This window comes from Protomyctophum parallelum (genome assembly GCF_964188405.1).
Source record: "Protomyctophum parallelum genome assembly, chromosome: 14".
NCBI lineage: Eukaryota > Metazoa > Chordata > Actinopteri > Myctophiformes > Myctophidae > Protomyctophum > Protomyctophum parallelum.
In genome coordinates this window covers 11,944,459-11,969,138 of record NC_139709.1, presented here as the reverse complement: position 1 = coordinate 11,969,138, position 24,680 = coordinate 11,944,459, and the positions used below count along the sequence as shown (strand labels likewise).

General features: G+C 43.6%; 1 protein-coding gene across 1 annotated transcript in view; it reads left to right on the top strand.

Moving 5' to 3' along the window:
- Positions 1-20,040: 20,040 nt before the first annotated feature.
- The window catches only part of LOC310870595 (major facilitator superfamily domain-containing protein 8-like), a gene marked incomplete at its 5' end in the record, with an annotated part of 29,626 nt that continues 24,986 nt past the window's right edge, over positions 20,041-24,680 (top strand). The window contains 4 exons of the mRNA XM_083781845.1: positions 20,041-20,116; positions 21,019-21,204; positions 23,193-23,255; positions 23,527-23,646. Of these exons, the coding sequence (XP_083637971.1) occupies positions 20,041-20,116; positions 21,019-21,204; positions 23,193-23,255; positions 23,527-23,646 (445 nt within the window). The remainder of the gene's footprint in view (positions 20,117-21,018; positions 21,205-23,192; positions 23,256-23,526; positions 23,647-24,680) is intronic.

Sequence of the window (24,680 nt, the reverse complement as noted above, 5' to 3'; positions counted from 1 at the left end):
TGCAGGGACGCTAAAATGGGGGCTGATATGGTCGAATTTCCTGGAGACAGTTAACAGGCGAGCAGCAGCATTTTGTAGTGACGATGAATAGATTCAGGGGTGGATAGAAATTATTTACTTTTGGCCAGGTTATAATGATCGGATGTTTATCAAAGGACATATAGGTGTTACATTCATAACATATGGTAGAAAAAGTAATACCAATGAGGGACAACCCTAATTTTCAATGAAGCAATGGAGACATGCACAAATATAGATGTTGGCTATTGAATAAACCAGAATCACACCTGCGTGAAGTGAGGGGCGCTCTTATCATCATCATCATACATCATCTCATTCCGGCCAATTACAATTTGCGTCCTCACCTTCGTCTTCAATGTTTGTGATTACACAATGTTTATGTTTACACAAACACTCAAAACTGGCTATTCATTGTCAATGGCATTCAATGTTCGTGTTTGCCCAAACACTCAAACCTGGCCATTCATTGTCAATGGAATTTAGTGTTAGGACAATCAAAGCTGGACATAGGAGGGGCCAGCTCCCCTCAAATATAAAAATAACATTCATGAAATTTCTGCTCAAATCAATGAAAATCTAAAAACAATGATAGTTCAAATAAAAACAAATTAACGACTCAGTGGGATTAATGTGGACAATTGTATATTGTATATTGATTTTGAAGCATGTTCTGGACATGTGGAGCATAATAGTGAGTAATCACATAATCACATGGAAGCACTCAAAGGCCAACTCATTCATCTCCCATTGTCACCGTAGGGGACACATGGGTTTGCCCAAAGTATTGTGGCTCAGGGCAAATACTTCACTGCCTTCATCCTGGGAATGATATGAATGTCTCTGATGTCATCATGCTGAAGCAGCCAACACAGGTAGCGCTCTGTGCCCATGCCCCAGCCGCTGGTAAGGAGTGGTATGACCTGGCGCATGTCAATGTACCACTTGTAAGTCTCTTCTGGAACTGCATGATGTCTGAGGGCCTCCTGCACCATCTGTGGAGAGGAATGGCGCTCGCCAAGACCCAGAGTCTCTCCCAGTCCCAGCAGAAGGTCAGCCGCTTTGGCCTTGCATCGTTCTGTGCCTTCCACATATGCCTGGTAGAATGGAACTCCCAGGTGGTCCATCTCTGTCAGCCAAACTGCGCCCCCGTACTTCTCTATGAGGACACGCTCACCTTTACGGGTTAGCTTCCTGCCAAATCGGGGCTGGCCTTCCTGCACCCACTCCACACAGTCAGCAGAGGGCATCATAGGAATAGCCTGGTCCAGAGTGACTCTTGGTAGCGGTGTCTTCCCATCCAGGTTACCCAGCATGTCTGTGACATGCGTCAGAGTTCCAGCAGTGTTGAGGATGATATCAGAGTGTTTCTTCAACATGACAGTGGTAAGATGAGTCACGTATCCCTCTGCAATTTGCATGGCGTTGTTCATGTCACCCAGCAGCTCACACTCAACGTGATAGAACTGGTTCAGGTGCGTGGCGTCAGGGTCTTCCCCTCTGAAGCTTGGAGATATGTAGTAGGTCCCTGGCAGGTTTTCCTGGAAGCGAAGGAAGTACTCTAGCACAAACTGCATGGAGTCAGCTAGGTAGACATCCTGGCCCAGCATGTTTACTAACACAGGCTCTGAATCAGATCCCAAACCCATAGGGGAGGAGATAGTATCAGTGGTGAGAGGAGTCAGAGCATAGGAGAAGTGGCAGATGTTGTGGAAATATTCCACTGTGCTGTGGAAGAGAGTATTTTGAATCTGGAACAAGTTGCGGTACCACTGGCTCTTGATGGCAAGCATGGAATGGGTCTGAGGGTCTTCCCATGATCGAGGAGCTCTGCATTGGGTGATCTTAGAGTGGATCTCCTTAAGGGCTTCAGGGTCAGCTGCAGGGCCATCCAGGGATGACACATAACCAGGGTAGTTTTCAAAGTATTCCGTTTGCAATGGAGTTGGCTTAGTTCCATCTGGGCAAGGTGCCAGAGGGATGAGTTTTGCATGAGCATGGTCAATTTCTAAGCCCTCAAAGATCATTGCAACACCTCGAGCCCTCATCCCCTCCTCGAGTAGCCGGGCCACTTTATGAGCGGCAAGGATCAGTGCGACGTAGTCTTCTTGTTCCAGTCTGAAGACGTCACTGGTTAGTGGTGTGCGTGGCACTAGGACAGTCAGGCCAGGGGTGTTAGGGTAGGGAGTGAGGAACGCAACATGCTCATTGTCCTCCCACACTCGCCACTGTTGCTCCTCTCCACGTATAATTCGAGCAAACAGGCCGTCGTGGGAAGCATCTCCTAAGAAATCATAGCAAGGCGATGCCTTTGAAGTTGGCAGTTTGCTCTTCATCCTGGCCTGAACTTGGTCCAGTATGTCATCATCCCAGCGAGGTCCACTCTTTGAGCTGCAGAAGCCAGGATTATGTACCTTAAAATCTTCCTCTCCAGCCAGAAGGGGACGCCAACTGGGTTCAAGGCCATGAAGTGGGAGCACTCTAATCTGGGCTGGCTGGTCAGGCATTGGATTGAAAACTAGCGCACAGCGCTGTACTCCCAGTCGCTCACATAGCAGGTTTGAGACAACTCTTGCTCCTTTGAGCATGGCCACAAAATCAGGTGCTGCCAACTGGAAGATACTGTTTGGCCCATTAAGAGTCTTTCTAGTCAAAATGGTAGCTCCTGGTGTCCAAGGGTTGGCATGTAGGTAGGCTACTAGCTCATCATTCTCCCAGATCACGTCAGAGAAGGTTGTCCTGGGTCTCAGCACTTCCACTCGGGAAATGCCATCAATCATGGAGGCCACAAACATCACACTGGCATTGGTTTCAATCACGGCATCACCTTTGGCATCCACAGCAATGATTCCTCCACAGCTCCCTGTCAGATTTTCAGTCATTACTTCTTTGCACGCCTGCCTAAGCCCATAGCCTTTGTGGTGGTAGAGACTAGCCACTTTCTGTGCAACCGTGTGCCTCAGAAACACATCTCCATCTCCAGAGCAGGTAATAGCTAGTTTGTCATCAGCAAATATCCCTGCCCCAACCACTGCTGTATCCCCAACTCGCCCTTTCAGCTTCCCGACTAACCCACCTGTAGATGAGGCGGCAGCCAATTTGCCATAGCAATCCAAGGCCACAGCTCCAACTGTCTGAGGATGGTTGTCTGTGGTATTGCTACCACTGAGCTTTGCAGTTAACTGCCTGTGACGCACATCAGTGTGGAAATAATCAGGCTCCATAGGCTTCCCCATCTCCTCTAAGCCGTGCAAAAACTTCTCAGCACCATCGCCTACTATGAGTGAGTGTGTGCTTTTCTCCATTACCTGCCTGGCTGCTTTTATAGGGTTCTTGACACTCTGCATACAAGCCACAGATCCAGAATTCATGCCATTGCCATCTACTATGGTTGCTTCCATCTCATGTTTGCCATCTTTGTTGAATACAGAGCCTTTTCCAGCGTTGAAGAGGAAACAGTCCTCCATGGCTTCCACTGACCTCTGGACTGCATCCAGGCTGCTGCCACCTTTCTGAAGGACTTGTGCCCCAAGGGCCAGTGCTGTCTGAAGAGCAAATTCAATAATGCCTACCACTTTGGCATTCAGCATCATCTCCTCTCCAGCCCCACCATGGATCATCAGAGTATATTTTGGGTTCATGGTGGAGGCAGTATCAGTATTGGCTGTTGCTTCAGCTGGTCTTTGGCCTACTAGAGGATGGTCTTTGTCTCTGTTTATTGGCCCTTCTTGGCCTGGTTGGAGTAGACACTCTAGGGCCCCCATCTGGCATGCAATGGCGTACCTAACGGCAAGGAGCATCACTAGCTTCATGTTCATCTCCAGGCTTTCTTGCAGCTTCTCTAGAATCATGGCAAAGCTTCCTTTTGCATTAAGAACCATCCGCACCTTGTCTTTCCTCCCTATGTACATTACGGCCAGCTGGTCTTTAGCATAGACATTCCCCACTCCACAGTCGACACTTTCCACCAAGTCTTTACCTGTGAGGTAAACAGAAGGGCAGCTAAACGGCTCCAGGAACTTCTTCAGTGGGTTGTCAGAAGTGATGGACGAACGCAGGGCAGCAAGGTGAGGACCAACTCCATGTCCACTTTTGGTGGCTTTGATGAGCTTCTTATGCTCCAGGAAGGCAGCGTGGAACAAGCACAGGAGGTCAGTGGTATAGTGAGGCATATTATCGGTGCCTACACAGGACGCTAAAGCATCGACCAGCTGACGGGAACACATGGTGACAGAATATGTCGGATCACAGCGGCCATGTTTGTAGTGGCGCATGTGGGTGGGCGTGATAAGAATATGACTGTTGGCATCCCCAAGAGTCTGCCTCAAGGACAGCTGCAAAGAGAAGTTGATCCAGGCTTCATAGAGGCCTCTCTGTCCACGGATCGTGGAAAAGACGTCAGGGAAAGAATTAAGATCGAAAGTAACAATTGGATTGCTCACTTTTAAGGCAGGGCTTGGGTTGGGGATGCTAATGCCTTTTAAGGGGAATGGTAGAGGAGAAGGGACAATATAAGTACACTTATTTATAACAACACCCCCTGTGTCAGCATGGATGAGGTTCAGGTCAAGAGTCTCTGAGAGATGATAAATGCACTCAGAGACGAGCGCAGCCACCACTCCATCCACAGCGCTGTGCTCAAACAGCATGCCTGCAGTGCCGTCCTTGAACACCACCAGGTTCACCACCTGTCATGAGAACAGTAAACAGGTTAGCGTGTCTCTGTTGCTGCTCATCCCTTGTATGTCCAAACATGCCTCCTAATAATACAAATAATTCAGATTCTGTGTGAGTGTGCACGGGAGAGAGAGAGAGAGAGAGAGAGAGAGAGAGAGAGAGAGAGAGAGAGAGAGAGAGAGCGAGAGAGAGCAATAAGGTCTCATCATATACCTTGTCATAGTATCTCAGACAGGGCCCATCTCCTCCTCCCAGTCTGACAGTGTTCAGAGTATCGGCCAGTCCGGTCGGCGAGTTACAGTCCTCAAGGGAAAGAGCCACAACAGCGCTCTCCATCACCCCTAGAGATGCTGCAGCGGCCCCTCCTTGCTCCAAGATCTCATCCCTGAGCGCAGCCCAGGCTTTGCGCTCCAGGGCAGAAAGGTTGCAGATGGCTGAGGTGTTGCTCCCATTCCCCTCTCTGGGTTTATTGATCATGCAGGCAACCTGGTTGTAGATATCAAGGAATGGTAGAGCTGACATCGGCCCCTCAGCGCTGCTCCGGCAGAGTATGTCGATAGGGAACACCCCTCCAGCGCAGATGACGATGGCATGGAGGCTGTCTGGGTACACCTAGAAATTGTGTTTTATAAAGTTATTATAAAGTGATTAGCAACATACCTGTATATCAATGTGAATATTAGCTTAGAACAACTCAGCAGTTGAGTTCCCAAATGAAAAAAAAGAAAAAAAGAAAACATACCTTAATCTCATCTTGTTTTTTGCCAGGAATGCGGCTCGCAGCGAACACCTCAAACTGCTGCGTGCGCTCAGTTGACACATTGCTCTCCACCATCGAGGGCTCGCTGATCAGTTTCGCGACTGCCCAGAGCAGAGTGGTCGCCCGCTCCAGTTGAGTACACGCTTTCCTTGCCCTAGAGGGGGACAAGACCAGAGGGAGGGCTGTGGAGGTTGGCAGGGGGGCAGTCGATGACAGGATCCCACTCTTGAATTGGTCGGTCACCCAGTTCTCCCTGCCTGAGTTTGAGACTTGTAGTTTCTGCTGGACCTCCTGGAGGACATCTCCCTGTTGACCCAGTGTGTTTATGAACTGGGGGTAAAGGTCAGGATGCAGAGTGAGCTGGAGGACACGGCCTGCCTCCTGCATGGTCACATCCAGATCTGGAATTGGGTAATCTTTAAGGGCCATCCTGATAATAAACATTGGGGAGGGTCGGAGGGAAAAGGGAGTGAGCGAGAGAGGGAGAGAAGATGGCACAACATGGTTATTATTATTTATTTTTATCTTTTACTTGTCAACTCAGATTGTTTCATTATATTACATCACACGACCTAGTAGGCCTCTTTTTTGGGGGGGATACTTCCTGTTGATGTTATTGTCCAAGCCTGAAGTTGGCGTTCGTCTTTAAAAAAAAAGTACTGGGTTTTATGATCTTATAGTATCAGAGTCCGCTTTGTTTGCATTCATTTTTCATATTCCATCCTGGCTAAGATTGACAGGAGTGGCCTGTTTTTGAACAAAATGTCTCAAATCATGCCTTAAATCAGTGCACATGCAGGCAGGCCATTGGGAAATGTCCTATACTCTACGTTGATACTTAACAGTTATTATTCCACTCTTTGATTTGAACCTATTTCAGGCCATTTGTTGTTTGCCTATTGTATCTGTATAAGCTGGGAAGGGGGTCATTGCTCTTTTAAAACCTAACTGTTGCTGCAGCTACTCTGTTTAAAACTGTTTTAGGGAAGACACACAGTTAGAGCGCCCCTCACTTCACACAGGTGTGATTTCTTCCCCTACATTTTATTAATTGCTCTGTTATTTGTTTTAAGTAATGTGTTTATTCCTACCAAGGTGGATAGGTATGACTGGTACTTACTCGATCGCATTCAACATAGAGATGTTGCAGCTCGTGAATGAAGTGCTGAATGATTGAGGAATGATGAAAAGTCACCTGAACAGAAAAGAGAGACACTTCAGTTATACACACATGCAATAGTGCCTTCATATTACTGTCAAATGTTAAAGCAGTGGTTCTCAAATGTTTTAGCTTGAGACCCAAAAGATCATTTTCCTGTCTTCCTGGGAGCTGAATTAGTTAAAATAGCCTCTCTACAAGCTCACAATGCGTAGGGCAATGCTTAGGGCACGCACGCACGCACGCACGCACGCACGCACACACACACACACACACACACACACACACACACACACACACACACACACACACACACACACACACACACACACACACACACCAGCTCCATAAAGACAAACAGACAGCTTGCTTGTCTGATGTCCAAAACGTTGGTCTTATCTTTGTGTCCACAATAAAACGTTCTACAAGCTCACAATGCCTCACATTGGCTTGTAGATCAGCTATGTGATATTTTTTGGTTAAAACAACAAGATTTTTGTTAAACGGTTACATAACCTGTTAAACAAGACAATACCAGCACTCACGGAACTGTCCTTAAAGGAACTTTATTGTTTCGATTTCCCAGAGTATAATTTTTCAGTTCCTTGTTCCTTGTATATACAGTGTTACTTGGGGACATGAGGAGACAGGAAGTTCTACAGGCTAAACTAGTTTTGTTTGTCAACGTAGCTTAAATAGTTGGTGTCAGTTCATTAAGGTGTGTACTCTAGGTTGATGAGACAACTATGCAATGGAAACATACTGTTAGGGAATAATTATATTCTCTGTTCATATACAATCCCCCTTGTTTTTCATTTTAACATGTTACATTGTGAGAGGCCTGCACAGGCTGCGCAGCTGTGTACACTCCTCTGCTTAACCTGATTTAACCCTGCCTTCTACAAGGTCGAGACACTGCTTGGAGATATCACTGCTACAGTCATTAAATGGGCCAGTCAACGTAACTGGTTTCAACCAGTTGCTACCCAGTATCTCAGAACTTGCCATGTCAGGCCGCACCCCTTTGCTGATTTCATGTCTTTATATATGCAATGAAAGTCCATCTTTCCTCATGTTACCCCGATCTCTCCCTCTGAGAGGTCGTGATCTCATCACTCGTGCACGTTTTAATTACTTTATAATAAATTGAACATCATCAGACCAGACTCCTCTCCTCTCGATTTATGATGCTCACACTATGCTGAAAAGTTCCTTAACAATTGGCGCGGCGAGCAAGGGTCGTCTGTTAGCGGCCGCTCACCTCCTGTCTGGGACTCCCAGGGAAGATTGACTGATCAATCCTGGCCGATACGGCCAGCCTCAAGCATCCACGTTTAGACCCAGTGAGGAGGAATCGCTTGGGAGCCCCAGGGAGACAGGGGGGCGGCCGTGGACAAGACCTCCAAAGAACCAGGAACTATTTAAGCACACGGTGAGATATTTTCTAAAAACTCAAATAATTAACTTTATTGGGAATTTAGGGTGGGGAATCATGTAAAGGTTAAATTCTGAGTATTAACTCACTGTTTAAGACCATGCTTGGGTGACATGTATTGATGTACAATAGGTAAAGTAAAGGGTATTGAGGCTGACCACCATGTGTTGCATTGGACATTATATGGACCTAATTGTCCCGTGTTGAGGGACCTGCGAAAGATTAGGAGGCTGCCCTGCCTATTCCATGTCTGAGAGAGTTGTTTAACCTTGATTGTCGCTTGCTGTCTGTGTCATCGAGAGATGTGTGAATGCTTTCATTCGCGCACATGAAATGACATAGAGCAAGGGGCCTGCGAAAGATCAAGCTTACTCTGGGTTTTTGTGCATATTTTTACCCGCGAAAAATAAAGGCCACGTTAGAAGACGTTTTAACGGTAGACTGGTGCGCTTGTGTAATAGAGCGTGGTCACGAGTTAGTGACGAAGCAGAGATAAACTGCGGTCGGAATGGGAAACCATTCCTCTACCATGCCTGCACCCCACATGGAGGAGGCATACTTTACCCCAGTTATGAAATATATGGTCTCCAAGCATGGCCGTGAGTCTGTTAGCTGTCTCCCTGAATGGTGTTCAATGGGGTTCCCTTTCTGGGGAAGTAGTTTAGTTTAGGTTAGTTTATTTGCACATGTAAAATAATAACAACAATATGGTAAAATAAAATAAAATAATAGAAATTAAGATATGAATAGTATTGGTAAACCTAAGGATTGTAAATAATAATAATAATGGAAAATAAATTAAATAAATAAATATTCTAATAATAAAATATCAAACAATAACATGACTAGGGCGTGTAGAAGAGGGCAGCCCGCTGCCTCCTTCCTCCGAAAGCTCTGTGTGCTTAATGGAAAGCACAAAGGTTTAGGGTTACGGTTAGAGTTAGGGTCAGAGTGTTCATGAAACCGAGACACTGACACACACAGTAAATTAGTTAATTAAGTAAAAAGAGTCTGACTAAATGTGCGCAACACAGAAAGGTTCAAGGTTCAAGATCCAAGGTTTTATTAATGTCCCTAATGGCAATTAGGTTTACATGGGTATTAGCTGGCAGCGACGTGAAACTGATGCCTAAGATAGAATCAGTGTTTAAGTTATAAACATGTATTTGTAACACTTTTTAAACGTGTCACAGTGTTTAGATTATAAACAGAAGAACATGTTTAATCGCCAGTAACACTTTCTAAACACATAAACGTGTTCAAAGTCAGTCATATAGGTGTTTGAGTGAACTTCGGCATTTTATTATTACACACTGGTGTTTAGGTTTAAACGTGTCACATGTTCCAGGGATTTACAGTGTAGATGAGAATTCATAACCTCCCTCTTTACATTATTATTTACATGTTTCGGGGGCCCCTACTCGCATATGTTTTTTCTGTGTCACCTCTGCAGGCATTGCTGCGGATCGACCCAGATCTTGGTTCCCCCCCATACCAGTCATTCTACGCCCTGCCTGCCCCGTCCAGCGAAGCAGCCAGCATTCCAGCACGCACAGAGCCTACAGCCCTCCCCACCAGCAGCAGCCCTGTCGACACACATGCCTGTGACCTCTGCGACCCCAAGGCCTCCTGCGCCTCAGCCATATCCACGGCTCTGCCCACACGGAAGAAACACAGTATGCACAAGATGTGTGCTGCTCCCAGCCTATGGACTTGATTCAACTCAATAACGCAGACGACGTCCAACGCTCGTCCTGCACTGACATTTCAGATGCAGTGCTGTCCAACAGTGACAGTACGAAAGAGCACACCAACATATTCGACCAACAGCCAGGCGCTGTGCCCGCCTCAAATTAACTGTATCCTGACTCATGGGCACAGCGAGGCGAAGAGGATGAAACCAACGTACCACCGCCCGAAATGCAGACATCTGACGACAGCAAGAGTGGTTGCAGGAGATGTGGAAGGAACCGACAGCTGAATGATGGGTGTTGTTTCAACTACAGCAGGCCACAACGTTGGAGAAGCGGCAACAGAGGTCATGGCCGCACGGGGAGGGGTCGGGCGACTCCAAGGGAGACAACTGAGGGTGACCAGGGATGAAGGAGATGACGGGCACTGGGCCGGATTGTCTGGTGAGGGTGTGGCGGATAAGAGAACTGGGGCCGATCCTGCACTGTGCGTCCAGACGTCGATTCAGTCACAGGTTAAGTTATGCACTCCATACACCCACTCAAACACTCTATGACCACGCTCCAAAAGGCGACACGTGCATCCACACACCACCTGAGAAATGAAACATGTCCCATGCTGTCACGCAAACAAACATCCTCTGAGCCATTTCCATTGCACTATACCACACTTAAATTGCAGTCAAACAGACCATAATCATGCCCTAAAAGCACTGCACGCGAACAAACACCCTCTGAAACATGAATCACAACCCCACACCTCACTCATTCATACACCCCCGTGCCATGACAATGCATGACACCACCACTTAGGTCACACACAAAGAGCAGATTGTTTTTATTATTATTATTGTTTTTAGAATGTCCCTTGACTACATATGCCCCACAGTGTTCGTTTATAAACTGCCCACGTAATTTTTGACCTAGTGTTCAACTACAGTACTCAAATGTTTAAAGTAATAGTATCGATACTTCTGTGTCTTGTCGCAAATGGACATTGATGAAGTTAAGCTACCCCCAGCAGCGAGGTGACTATGTGCATGAAATATGACGTTGTGTTTTAAGAATGCACAGTTCGGTGGGCCACATTCATTCATTATATGCCAGTATGATACTGGTGTGTTATCTCTGGTGTTTTCATATAACACTGGCACTGCTGCGCTACATCCTGAGAATCAAGTTTCAATGGTAGCGAGCAGTCTCTGAGTCAATGCAGTGATATGCACAGAACGTATCCACCTGATTTGTTACTGCTGTGTGCTAAACAACCTCCAACCCAAGGGGGCTGATGGATTGAATAAGAGAAATATTAACAAGCATCGGCTGAACATGTGTAGTTTCTGTTCCATTCACTTAAATGAGTGTGCAAAATAGCCGATCTACAAGCTCTCAAATAGCCAAAACCTGAGTGTTAAGAAAGACATCCAGTCTATTAGTTAAAGGCAGCAGAAGCTGCTATAATGGTGTTTATTTAAGTCAGAGAAAGTAAATCTACTCCTCATGTAGAATGTCTCATTTTGAGTTTCAAATGGTTTATACATGAGCTTCTAATGTCCTAAATGTGTTGTTGTGGTTATAATATGTTGCGCTTTGTGATAAATACGGATCTGGAAGTTAACAGGCCAAATAACAAAGGAGAAATTCAGCACGCCACTGCGCGTGGCGGATGTGATGCATCACTTGTACCGAGTGAGTGTGATCCCACTGGAAGTGATGCATCACAGTTGGTACAAAGACGTACTGGCTGACCCAACATGCATAAAGTGTATAACTATCAGTCTAGACTCTAGACTGAGCGAACGGGTGAAAACTAGACAGTTGTCATGTCTGGTTGGAGAATGTCCACATTGATGAGAGGACAGTGTTCATGCCTAGCTGGTTTGGCCAGGCAAGAGATGAGAGAGACGAATTATTCATTGAATACCTCTATTGGACAGAAACGGCTGTGTTCCTCTCTGTCCAATTTACACGAGAGTTGACAGAATGATGTGATAGACCACTGACTGGTCTATTCATGTGCGGAGAGCCTCTGATGGCTTCACGATGCTATGAAGCTACGGACTGGGGAAATATCCCTGGTAGTGAAATATTAGGGTTAGAATAGATGTATTGAAATATGCAAATAGGCCTGCTCAAGTTAGTGAAGCTGTGGTTTAAATGTAGACAGGAATGTAGGTGATCAGAGTGTGATTTCTACCCCCACTGGGGCAAATAACTTAATAAATAATGACCACTGTGCCTTTAGGTAATTAGTAAAGTTACATGTATGATGTTGCAACTACAGATGAAGGCCTACAGCTGATTCAAGACACATTTTAATGCCCCATTGTGATAGGGCTCTTGCTATCCCCTATCAATGTGTCGAGCTAAATTCATATCAATTCCAGCTGGACGATTCTAAATTAGCTTAAACACTGTTACATTTGTATTAAGCCCGGGCTATATTATTAGTATTATTGTTAGTATATATATATATATATATATTTTTTTTTTTAGATAGGGCCTCTCCTCCTTGCCTGTGTGTACTGTCCGCCTGCAAAGCAGTGAATCGACTGTTATCTCATAGGAGGAAACCCCCACCTGCTGGTACCAGGAGTGGAGAGGCCCCCACGCATTCCTGTGAGCTGCAGGAGGACTGGACTGACTGAGGAGACGAGCGTGCACGACCGTGCACAGCCGTGACTGACTGGCAGGTTATACTAGGATTTAGACCATTTATTTTAATTATTTTCTAATTCTCCAACGCTTACAAGTCTGATGCAGGCGACATGTGCCCTCCTTGTCCGTTTGTGACTACTTGGGGGACAGCTGTGATGATTTCAAATGACTTTCTTTCTCTATCAAATCTTGGCTTAACTCCTTATGCTCACTTTCTGCTTGAGCAGAAGAAACCTACTGCATCCAATATCTGTAGGTAGGTATTCGTTAGGTGAGTTATGCGCAAGCGTTCACATTTGTTCCATAGGCATCCCTCTGGAGCCGACCACAGGAGGAAACACCGGAGCAGAGGCCATACCCTTGGCCTCGGAGCTCGTAAACTATTTGTTCTAATATAACTAAAAGCTTTTTCAGAGTGAAAATGGCCCTGCCCACCGAGGGGTCACAACCGTCTGCATCTCCAGCCTGAGGATCTCGTATTCAAGGATGTCACCTTCCATGTTCCCTGTTGACCAGCCCGTCGACAGCACAAATCCAACAAAGGGAGACGTGCTCTCATGCCAAGCTCTGCTAAAGATTCAACCCAGGCCTTCTGGTGATTGACGACGTCATCAACGTGGAGATTCGTTTCTACTAGGATCTGACACAGATCCCTGCCTATCCGTCCATCCATCTTCAACCGCTTGTCCGTACTCGGGTTGCGGGGGCAACAGCTCCACCAGCTCGCCAGCCAGGGAGCAACGACCTGGCTGCGGGCTCCCTGACACGGAGGGCCAGAGTAGGACACCTTTTAGCAGCCAGGAGGCTGATTCGACGACGAGGTATAGTTTGCATTGCCATTAGGCTGCGAGGAGCGACACGATCTGCTGAGGTTTTGTCATTGCCTCCAGCATGCGCCGGTGGAGCCTTTTTGTCATACACACGTATCTGCACTTAGCATAGACACAGTGAGATGCCCACAGGCAGGAGCGGGGGTACAGCCTGTGCCCAAAACCGCAACACGGAAGAAACGTCCAGTTGTGCAATTGGCACATACACGCACATGCATACACGTGCACACACTCCCCCCACTGTCCACCCACTGGCACGATCGCACACACACACACGTGCGCACGACCGCACGCACACACCTTGCTCTACCGCACACACACAGGTGCAAGCCCCTGTTGCACACGGAAGCACGCCCACCTGGCGACTCGGACTGACCGAATCGAACAATATCACTGCGATGAATGAATGGTGTAACTTTTACTGTTTTCATTGATGTATGCATACATGTCACATGTCCGACTGCGGCCTCTGCTTGAAACTAGGTATTTTGTTCATCTGGGTTATGTCAAAGGTGTGGCCCACAAATGGTGTTTGGGTTTTTACTTCAAAATGATTTCACACAGTGGACAGATTAATGGGCGCCCTCCCACTAACCACGTATCATTTTGTTTCCTTTCTTTCCACAGGCGACACGATGCTTCCTGTAATGTTGGTTCACTGTCTAACTTCATGCTACATTTCTTTACTGTCTAACTTCATGCTTTATTTCTTTCCTGGGTGATGCACACGAGACAGAGAGGTCATTGTTTTCACAATGCCGCATCTCTGATCTCTGTTTGATATCTACGGTGTCTGAATTGTAACAGGGTTTGTTTCCCAGTGGAGACCCACAATGGACTTCTATACTTAATCTGAATCCTAACTGTCGCCTCCCACAGGTTTTCCGGTCCAACAGGGGATTTGTGATAAGTGCTGGCAGCGAGTTTAGGGAAGTCTGTTGCCTTCTGGAGTGATGGTATGATGTTGATAATGCCCGACCTTGTTGGTACTTTGCTGCTGGGTTATTCAATACGCTAAAAGGGAGATGATTTCATGTGACATAGGAAAACTGTTGCACTTTGCTGTTGCACTTTTGCACAAGATGTGTCGGTATTGTCTTTTGCGTTCCATTTTTGGGGTTGGTTTTGTTGTTTTTAATGCCTAGCTGCACAGGTGCTCTCTCTCTTGGTAACGTCCGCCTGAAAGGTCTATTTTGGCTGTGGTTGATGGAGTGTTTTTTCTTATTCCCTTAGTTGGTCCATATATACACACTTTAAATTTGCTTTGGAATTTACTTTGTCTACAGGATGTGTATGCTCGGCTGAGCATAAGTACAAGTAGGGGAGGGTGTGAATCAAAGTCCTGTACGTGCATACCAGGCTGTGGTTTCACTCCTTCTCTCTGCTCTAAGGGCCTAAAGATGCCAAGGCCACCTGTCTCCCGGTTTGAGCTGGTTACTCGCTGGCATTACCCACCGTGAGATTTACCACTCTGCCGGAAGACACACCCACTTCTGTTTTTTGTTCAAACCATGTATACGAATGAATGTGCATTTATCCCTCGTGTTATATGCAACATGGTGTGTGTCCCGCAACTGAAGTATAAGACTGATGTTTGTGTTGTTTGAAGTTATACTCGTATGCTATTTCCACTGGGTCTCTGTTGCTATTGTATATTCACGTTTTTTCTTGATTTGTTGTTTCATTTAATGTGTTTAAATAAACAAAAGGGAGGATTGTTAGGGAATAATTATATTCTCTGTTCATATACAATCCCCCTTGTTTTTCATTTTAACATGTTACATTGTGAGAGGCCTGCACAGGCTGCGCAGCTGTGTACACTCCTCTGCTTAACCTGATTTAACCCTGCCTTCTACAAGGTCGAGACACTGCTTGGAGATATCACTGCTACAGTCATTAAATGGGCCAGTCAACGTAACTGGTTTCAACCAGTTGCTACCCAGTATCTCAGAACTTGCCATGTCAGGCAGCACCCCTTTGCTGATTTCATGTCTTTATATATGCAATGAAAGTCCATCTTTCCTCATGTTACCCCGATCTCTCCCTCTGAGAGGTCGTGATCTCATCACTCGTGCACGTTTTAATTACTTTATAATAAATTGAACATCATCAGACCAGACTCCTCTCCTCTCGATTTATGATGCTCACACTATGCTGAAAAGTTCCTTAACAATACCTGAGATTCAAAACAGATAATTAAGTACATGATGAGTGATTCATGAAGGCCATGCATGTCAGGATTTAAATGGAATGTTTCACTGTTCACTGTTTCACTGTGTTGTTGTGGAGCATTTTGAACAAAATGTCTCAAATCATGCCTTAAATCAGTGCACATGCAGGCAGGCCATTGGGAAATGTCCTATACTCTACGTTGCTACTTAACAGTTATTATTCCACTCTTTGATTTGAACATTTCAGGCCATTTGTTGTTTGCCTATTGTATCTGTATAAGCTGGGAAGGGGGTCATTGCTCTTTAAAAACCTAACTGTTGCTGCAGCTACTCCGTTTAAAACTGTTAGAGCGCCCCTCACTTCACACAGGTGTGATTTTCCCCCCTACATTTTATTAATTGCTCTGTTATTTGTTTTAAGTAATGTGTTTATTCCTACCAAGGTGGATAGGTATGACTGGTACTTACTCGATCGCATTCAACGTAGAGATGTTGCAGCTCGTGAATGAAGTGCTGAATGATTGAGGAATGATGAAAAGTCACCTGAACAGAAAAGAGAGACACTTCAGTTATACACACATGCAATAGTGCCTTCATATTACTGTCAAATGTTAAAGCAGTGGTTCTCAAATGTTTTAGCTTGAGACCCAAAAGATCATTTTCCTGTCTTCCTGGGAGCTGAATTAGTTAAAATAGCCTCTCTACAAGCTCACAATGCGTAGGGCAATGCTTAGGGCACGCACGCACGCACGCACGCACGCACGCACGCACGCACGCACGCACGCACGCACGCACGCACGCACGCACGCACGCACGCACGCACGCACACACACACACACACACACACACACACACACACACACACATCAGCTCCATAAAGACAAACAGACAGCTTGCTTGTCTGATGTCCAAAACGTTGGTCTTATCTTTGTGTCCACAATAAAACGTTCTACAAGCCCACAATGCCTCACATTGGCTTGTAGATCAGCTATGTGATATTTTTTGGTTAAAACAACAAGATTTTTGTTAAACGGTTACATAACCTGTTAAACAAGACAATACCAGCACTCACGGAACTGTCCTTAAAGGAACTTTATTGTTTTGATTTCCCAGAGTATAATTTTTCAGTTCCTTGTTCCTTGTATATACAGTGTTACTTGGGGACATGAGGAGACAGGAAGTTCTACAGGCTAAACTAGTTTTGTTTGTCAACGTAGCTTAAATAGTTGGTGTCAGTTCATTAAGGTGTGTACTCTAGGTTGATGAGACAACTATGCAATGGAAACATACCTGAGATTCAAAACAGATAATTAAGTAGGCCTACATGATGAGTGATTCATGAAGGCCATGCATGTCAGGATTTAAATGGAATGTTTCACTGTTCACTGTTTCACTGTGTTGTTGTGGAGCATTTTGAACAAAATGTCTCAAATCATGCCTTAAATCAGTGCACATGCAGGCAGGCCATTGGGAAATGTCCTATACTCTACGTTGCTACTTAACAGTTATTATTCCACTCTTTGATTTGAACATTTCAGGCCATTTGTTGTTTGCCTATTGTATCTGTATAAGCTGGGAAGGGGGTCATTGCTCTTTAAAAACCTAACTGTTGCTGAAGCTACTCCGTTTAAAACTGTTAGAGCGCCCCTCACTTCACACAGGTGTGATTTTTTCCCCTACATTTTATTAATTGCTCTGTTATTTGTTTTAAGTAATGTGTTTATTCCTACCAAGGTGGATAGGTATGACTGGTACTTACTCGATCGCATTCAACGTAGAGATGTTGCAGCTCGTGAATGAAGTGCTGAATGATTGAGGAATGATGAAAAGTCACCTGAACAGAAAAGAGAGACACTTCAGTTATACACACATGCAATAGTGCCTTCATATTACTGTCAAATGTTAAAGCAGTGGTTCTCAAATGTTTTAGCTTGAGACCCAAAAGATCATTTTCCTGTCTTCCTGGGAGCTGAATTAGTTAAAATAGCCTCTCTACAAGCTCACAATGCGTAGGGCAATGCTTAGGGTACGCACGCACGCACGCACGCACGCACGCACGCACGCACGCACGCACGCACGCACACACACACACACACACACACACACACACACACACACACACACACACACACACACACACACCAGGTCCATAAAGACAAACAGACAGCTTGCTTGTCTGATGTCCAAAACGTTGGTCTTATCTTTGTGTCCACAATAAAACGTTCTACAAGCCCACAATGCCTCACATTGGCTTGTAGATCAGCTATGTGATATTTTTTGGTTAAAACAACAAGATTTTTGTTAAACGGTTACATAACCTGTTAAACAAGACAATACCAGCACTCACGGAACTGTCCTTAAAGGAACTTTATTGTTTCGATTTCCCAGAGTATAATTTTTCAGTTCCTTGTTCCTTGTATATACAGTGTTACTTGGGGACATGAGGAGACAGGAAGTTCTACAGGCTAAACTAGTTTTGTTTGTCAACGTAGCTTAAATAGTTGGTGTCAGTTCATTAAGGTGTGTACTCTAGGTTGATGAGACAACTATGCAATGGAAACATACCTGAGATTCAAAACAGATAATTAAGTACATGATGAGTGATTCATGAAGGCCATGCATGTCAGGATTTAAATGGAATGTTTCACTGTTCACTGTTTCACTGTGTTGTTGTGGAGCATTTTGAACAAAATGTTTCAAATCATGCCTTAAATCAGTGCACATGCAGGCAGGCCATTGGGAAATGTCCTATACTCTACGTTGCTACTTAACAGTTATTATTCCACTCTTTGATTTGAACATTTCAGGCCATTTGTTGTTTGCCTATTGTATCTGTATAAGCTGGGAAGGGGGTCATTGCTCTTTAAAAACCTAACTGTTGCTGCAGCTACTCCGTTTAAAACTGTTAGAGCGCCCCTCACTTCACACAGGTGTGATTTTTTCCCCTACATATTATTAATTGCTCTGTTATTTGTTTTAAGTAATGTGTTTATTCCTACCAAGGTGGATAGGTATGACTGGTACTTACTCGATCGCATTCAACGTAGAGATGTTGCAGCTCGTGAATGAAGTGCTGAATGATTGAGGAATGATGAAAAGTCACCTGAACAGAAAAGAGAGACACTTCAGTTATACACACATGCAATAGTGCCTTCATATTACTGTCAAATGTTAAAGCAGTGGTTCTCAAATGTTTTAGCTTGAGACCCAAAAGATCATTTTCCTGTCTTCCTGGGAGCTGAATTAGTTAAAATAGCCTATCTACAAGCTCACAATGCGTAGGGCAATGCTTAGGGCACGCACGCACGCACGCACGCACGCACGCACGCACGCACGCACGCACGCACGCACGCACGCACACACACACACACACACACACACACACACACCAGCTCCATAAAGACAAACAGACAGCTTGCTTGTCTGATGTCCAAAACGTTGGTCTTATCTTTGTGTCCACAATAAAACGTTCTACAAGCCCACAATGCCTCACATTGGCTTGTAGATCAGCTATGTGATATTTTTTGGTTAAAACAACAAGATTTTTGTTAAACGGTTACATAAAATACACATTAAATAAATATTATTACTCCTCAGAGAAGAGTCTCCCTGCAGATCGATTAGAGGAACTTTCTACTATGATGACTTACAGTGGAGGAAGAAGTACTCAAATGTTTTACTTAAATAAAAAATAAATAAAATGAATAAAATGAATAAAATGAATAAAATGAATAAAATGAATAAAATGAATAAAATGAATAAAATGAATAAATAAAATTAATAAAATTAATAAAATTAATAAAATTAATAAAATTAATAAAATTAATAAAATAAAATAAAATAAAATAAAATAAAAAATATCAAAATATAGTTGAGTATATAAATAAGTACTAAAAGTAATCATATTGCAGAATGATCCATTTCACAAGTTCAAAATGTGTACACAATCTTAAAAAATAGCCGATCTACAAGCTCATTTTCAAATGGCCAAAATGTATATATAGGGTTGAAGTGGTTAATGTATGTTTTCTAATCAAAATTTTAATCTCCAAAGTAACTAACTAAACTTTTCAAACAATAGTGGAATAAAAGTAAGAATTTTGGCTCTGAGATACAGACATTTGGAAATACCTCAAAACTGTAGTAAATGTAGGCCTACTTATAGTTACTTTTCATGACTTACTGTATTCTGTGATGGAAGAAGACACGAGTGCTGTTCTCCACAAGCATTACACTTCTTTTATACAGTATTTTATCGGGTGCATGGTCTGGGAAGAACCTGTTAAACAAGACAATACCAGCGCCCACGGAACTGTCCTTAAAGGAACTTTATTGTTTTGATTTTCCAGAGTATCATTTTTCAGTTACTTTTTTTTACCTTCCTTGTCTGGTTAAATGTGGTAATGTGTAAAAAGGCTGAGTCAGACTTGTTGTCTGCGCACACCTGACAAAAGATATGAAATATTCAGACTGTACATCTCCCTTCAGGAACGGTATGAACAGCACTTCTCTATAATTGGATGCACAGTGTTCTCTATTTTCTTGAGTTTCCTCCTCTGAACGAGGTCGTCTTGGAAGTGACTTGGAACATGTGGAGGCAGACGTTGATGCCTAATAGCCGGGAAGTCTTTGAACGTATTAATGGATAACCACAAAAAACGGACGTTCACCTTCCTCACCATTGGATTTATATTCCTGTTGAGTGGCATCGAGTACGGTACGTTCATTTTGATCTGCTTTTACGTAGTATTGAATTTGTTATAGATGTGATACTGGCGATGTGTGGAGTTATATTCTGGCATCGTGACTCGTTGACTCATTGCAGAGAACATGGGTTTTTTGTTGATCACATACGCATTGTTGTGCACGTGCACACACACACGTCACACATCAGTGGTGGCAAGTAATGAAGTACATGTGTTTTCTTGAGTATTCTACTGTGCTGAAGTACAATTTGAGGTTGTATACAATTTGAGGTATGTTTTCTTTTTTTACCTGAGTCTTTCCAATTTTCTATACTTTGGTACTCCAATATTATACTTATTACGACACTACAATTATTTGAACACTTGCATGTGTAACTAGTAACTGAGTTACTTTGAAGATATTTTTTTAGGATTACAAAACATGCATTAACCATGCCATGACAGATGTTGAAAAAAGTACTTTTACTTTGGTACTTTATTTATATTTTGAGGCCAATATTTTTGTTACTCCAGCGAGATTTTGAATACAGGACGTTTACTTTGAACAGATATGTATATTGTGGCATTGCTACTTTTACTTAAAGACGTGGTGAAACAAGTTTTTCACACTTTTAGACTCAAAAATAATTATTCTTATGTGAAAAGTCATAATATATTGTGAAGTCTGTAGAATTGTAATTACTTACTGTAAATGCAAACGTACTGCTTGATGACATGGATAGACAGACCCTTATAAATAACTTAATGTCATTCACCTGTTTAATTCCCACAGCTCACGTTCCTCCACTTGCACCTGATTTTAATTAAGGAGACATTATTGGGCTGCTACGTTTTTTTTAAATCTAACTCAAGAGGATGGCCAGACGGTGCATTGGTAATACTTTCTTTCCCCCCTCTGTCTGTCTGTTCTCAGCCGTCATTCTGCCTACAATATGGCGGTACCTCCAGATCTTGGAAGCCCCTCCCTACTTTCTGGGCCTGGGTCTGTCGGCCTTCAGTCTAAGTGGTCTGCTGATCGGCCCGCTGTTTGGCTTCTGGTCGGACCGCACCAGAAAAACAAAGACCATCATCCTTTTGTCCAACCTCTTTGAAATTGCCGGTGAGCACGCTGCTGATTTGAGTAAAAATGTATTCCAAAATGTTCACATTTCTTGGTCATGTCTCACATATACTGTAGACACAGGATCTGACACGAATTTTGACCTGTTGGTTCTCTGATGGTCAAGACTGACCTGTTGGTCAAGACTCTACCGGGGTAGAGTGGCAGGTAGAGAGGCCGGTTCCCAGTTTGATCCTGTGCTCCCCCAGAGTTTATAGTGTCAAAGTGTCTTTGAGCAATTATGAAGTCTGAACCCCTAATTGCTCCCGATGTGCAGGTTGGTGCCTTACATGGTTTCCTCCGCCATCGGTGTATGAGTTGTTTGAATGTAATGCAAAATCTATGTAAAGTCAAGTGCTTTGGATGAAAGTGCTATATAAATGCACCATTTACCATTTACCAATTTATCCCCTGACCAAGCAGGCAGGCTCTATTTGCTCAATGATAAAAGTTTTACACTTACTGTAAGCAGGAAACCAGTTTCAAATCCAGGGTAGAAGAGAAAAGTTATGCTGATTTAAAGTTAGGGTAAGTGATATTCTTTGGTTAGACACAACATTTACATAAAATGTTAAAGCACTAGGAGTCTCTTCAATATAATCACTTCCAATTTACTTGTTTGTTCTGTATCCTGACTGAGTTCTCCATCCTGATTGGATACAATTGGTATGCCGACCTGAAAATGCATGTTCTGTTTAATTTTCTGTTATTGAACAAACACTCTTCTAAAACAATGAGTACTATCAGAATATAGAGCTTTAAATTGCAGTACATTGAGAATGGTAATGCTAGGATTTCAGTTAGCAATAAGGTTCATATATGTCTGTCTATATAATGCACATGGAGTGCACTGCTTTGACAATCAGGACACTCTTGTGGACTCAGAACAACGAGCACTTTAAGTGCCAAGCGTTCAAGTGTGGATCAAGTGTGGATAATGCGATGGGCCGAATAAGCCAAAGCATAGGGTGCTTGCTGTGCACTTTATCCACACTTAAGCTATATAGCTTAAGTGTGGATAAAATGCAGTTTTATAAGTCTGCTGGGGAGCAGCATTTGGCTACTCTAAATGGTAAGTGGTGCATTTATATAGCGCCTTTATCCAAGGTGCTTTACATAGATTGTGCATTACATTCACCCATTCACACACACACATTTATACACCGATGATCGCGGAAACCATGAAAGGCACCAACCAGCACATCAGGAGCAATTAGGGGTTCAGTGTCTTGCTCAAGGACACTTCGCCACTAACTCTATGGGAGCCCGGGTTCGAACTGGCAACCTTGTGGTTTCCAGCCACTCTACCCCTGAGCCACCTCTTTTCCACTATGGAGGGTACCTGAAACCTTAGAGAACGTGATGTTCTCGTGATGTTCTCGGGATGTTCTCGGGATGGTATCCTGAAATCAGGATATGACCACTACCAGATCAAATAGGATTGATTCATTGATTGACTACTTTATCAATGTGTTTGTTAACAGTACAGGAGTCAAAGGTTATGCCGAAAGGATAACACCATGAAACACTTACCTGTATAGCGGGCTTGTTTCCATCGTGGTCTATTGTAATAAATGTATTGGTCATACATACATACTGTACAAGACAATATATATTTGTAAAAACCTCAGTAGCATCGAAAGGTATTCTATTTACAGAGAAAAGAGGGGGGGGGGGGGGGGGGGGGGGGCGGGGGAAGAGGATGCTACTACCAAGGTTAAACTAAGAATTGTATTTTAAGTTCAGCCATTCTTTACAAAGATAACAGTATTTTGTTACACACTAGTGGACACTGAATATTCTTAAATGAAAACAGCATTAAGGCATAAAGGTTATAATTTACATTGATTTCACCCAGTGTCAATTATCTAATGTAATCCTGGGCGCTACACTTCCTCTGCCAACCTGGGGGGGGGGGGGGGGGGGGCAGCGGAATGACCTCATGCTTCGAAAATGCCATCTGATATGTCTTTTCTTTAAATCCTCAGGTAACTTCATGTATTTCTTGGGATATTCAAAATGGCTGCTGTTGAGCAGTCGACTTGTAGCAGGTGACCACGAACGCACGCACGCACGCACGCTCGCACGCACTACTATACATCAACATTTTAGGACAGTGATTTTATAAAAAAAAAAAAAAAAAATTCATGGCATTTTTAACCCTTAGGCCTACACTAAAAGCCAGCAATATATAGCAGGCCTACAAGCTCGCAACAAACACAAACACACATGCACGCACATTCATACATTTTGTAAATAAATTCATAATCAATGAAGGTGATTTTCTGTGGTTTTGATGGTTGTTCTTGCGATGCATGTCAGGTATTGGTGCAGGAGCCGGCTCCTCCATCTTTGGTTTCCTGACGCGGTGCACGCGCTCAGACGAGCGTGCCGGCGTCTTCGCTGCTATAATGGCCTGTCGTCAGGCCGGCCTTCTCATTGGTCAGTATACAGTATCTAAAATAGATTAATGTTGTTCAATCTGTCCATTTTATTGAAGTGGTTTGACATGGATTGAAGTTCTCAGTTGGCACGACCGATTTCAGTCACTTGGATTCCATAGAAGCCAGCATGTCATTCTGTGGAAGCGAAGACAGCTCTCTACAGCATCTACAGCTCTCCATGCATCTGTGTCGCATTGAGAGCTGTTGATAGGCTGTTTTGTGTTACTTTTAAATTAGAGCATTTGAAGTGCTCAAACTGGCATAAAATCCTAATGGTCTGGGATATTTCATGAAAGTGTAAGCCTTCACCTGGTTGGCAGTATGTAGAACACCACGAGCAATATTATTAAAACATCATAGTTTACATATTGCCTTAATTGTTTAGGAAACAGCGTGGGGGCTCCCTTCACAATGTTTCACAAATCACACACTCTAGGACACAAATTTTCACTCGTGAGATTTTATTTTGCTTTAATCCATTTATGAAACATTGTAACCCCGTTATACTTTAGCAGTGGTTCTCAAACATTTAGTACCCCCAGTTTGGCATGCATTGATTATTAGGGCATTGACCCCTATAACTCCAGAGTTAAATTAACGCCATACTTGATCATACTGGTACTTATTAATACATTTTATTAAATAGACGATAATACATGATGTAGCATTGTCTATTTTATCGTTTATTTAAAGGTATATTCAGTGATTTCACTCAAAAAACCTTAGGTTTCGTTTTTGGCTGTGGGACCCAGCCTTTCGTCCAATCAGGATAGAGAGCCAAAAACGAAACCTACGGTTTTTTGACCCCCAGGGGTTAACTGGGGACAGGGAGGAACTCCTTATATGGCCAGCACACTCTATAGTAGGGAGGATTATCACAACTAAACAAAAAAATAAGTGATATTTGAATTAAGTGAAATCACTGAATATACCTTTAATGAAATGTATTATAGCCACAATTTATAAAAATGAACCTCATGTATTGAAAGAGATTGTGCAGTTTGAATTATTTTCTGCACTGACATCGGTTTT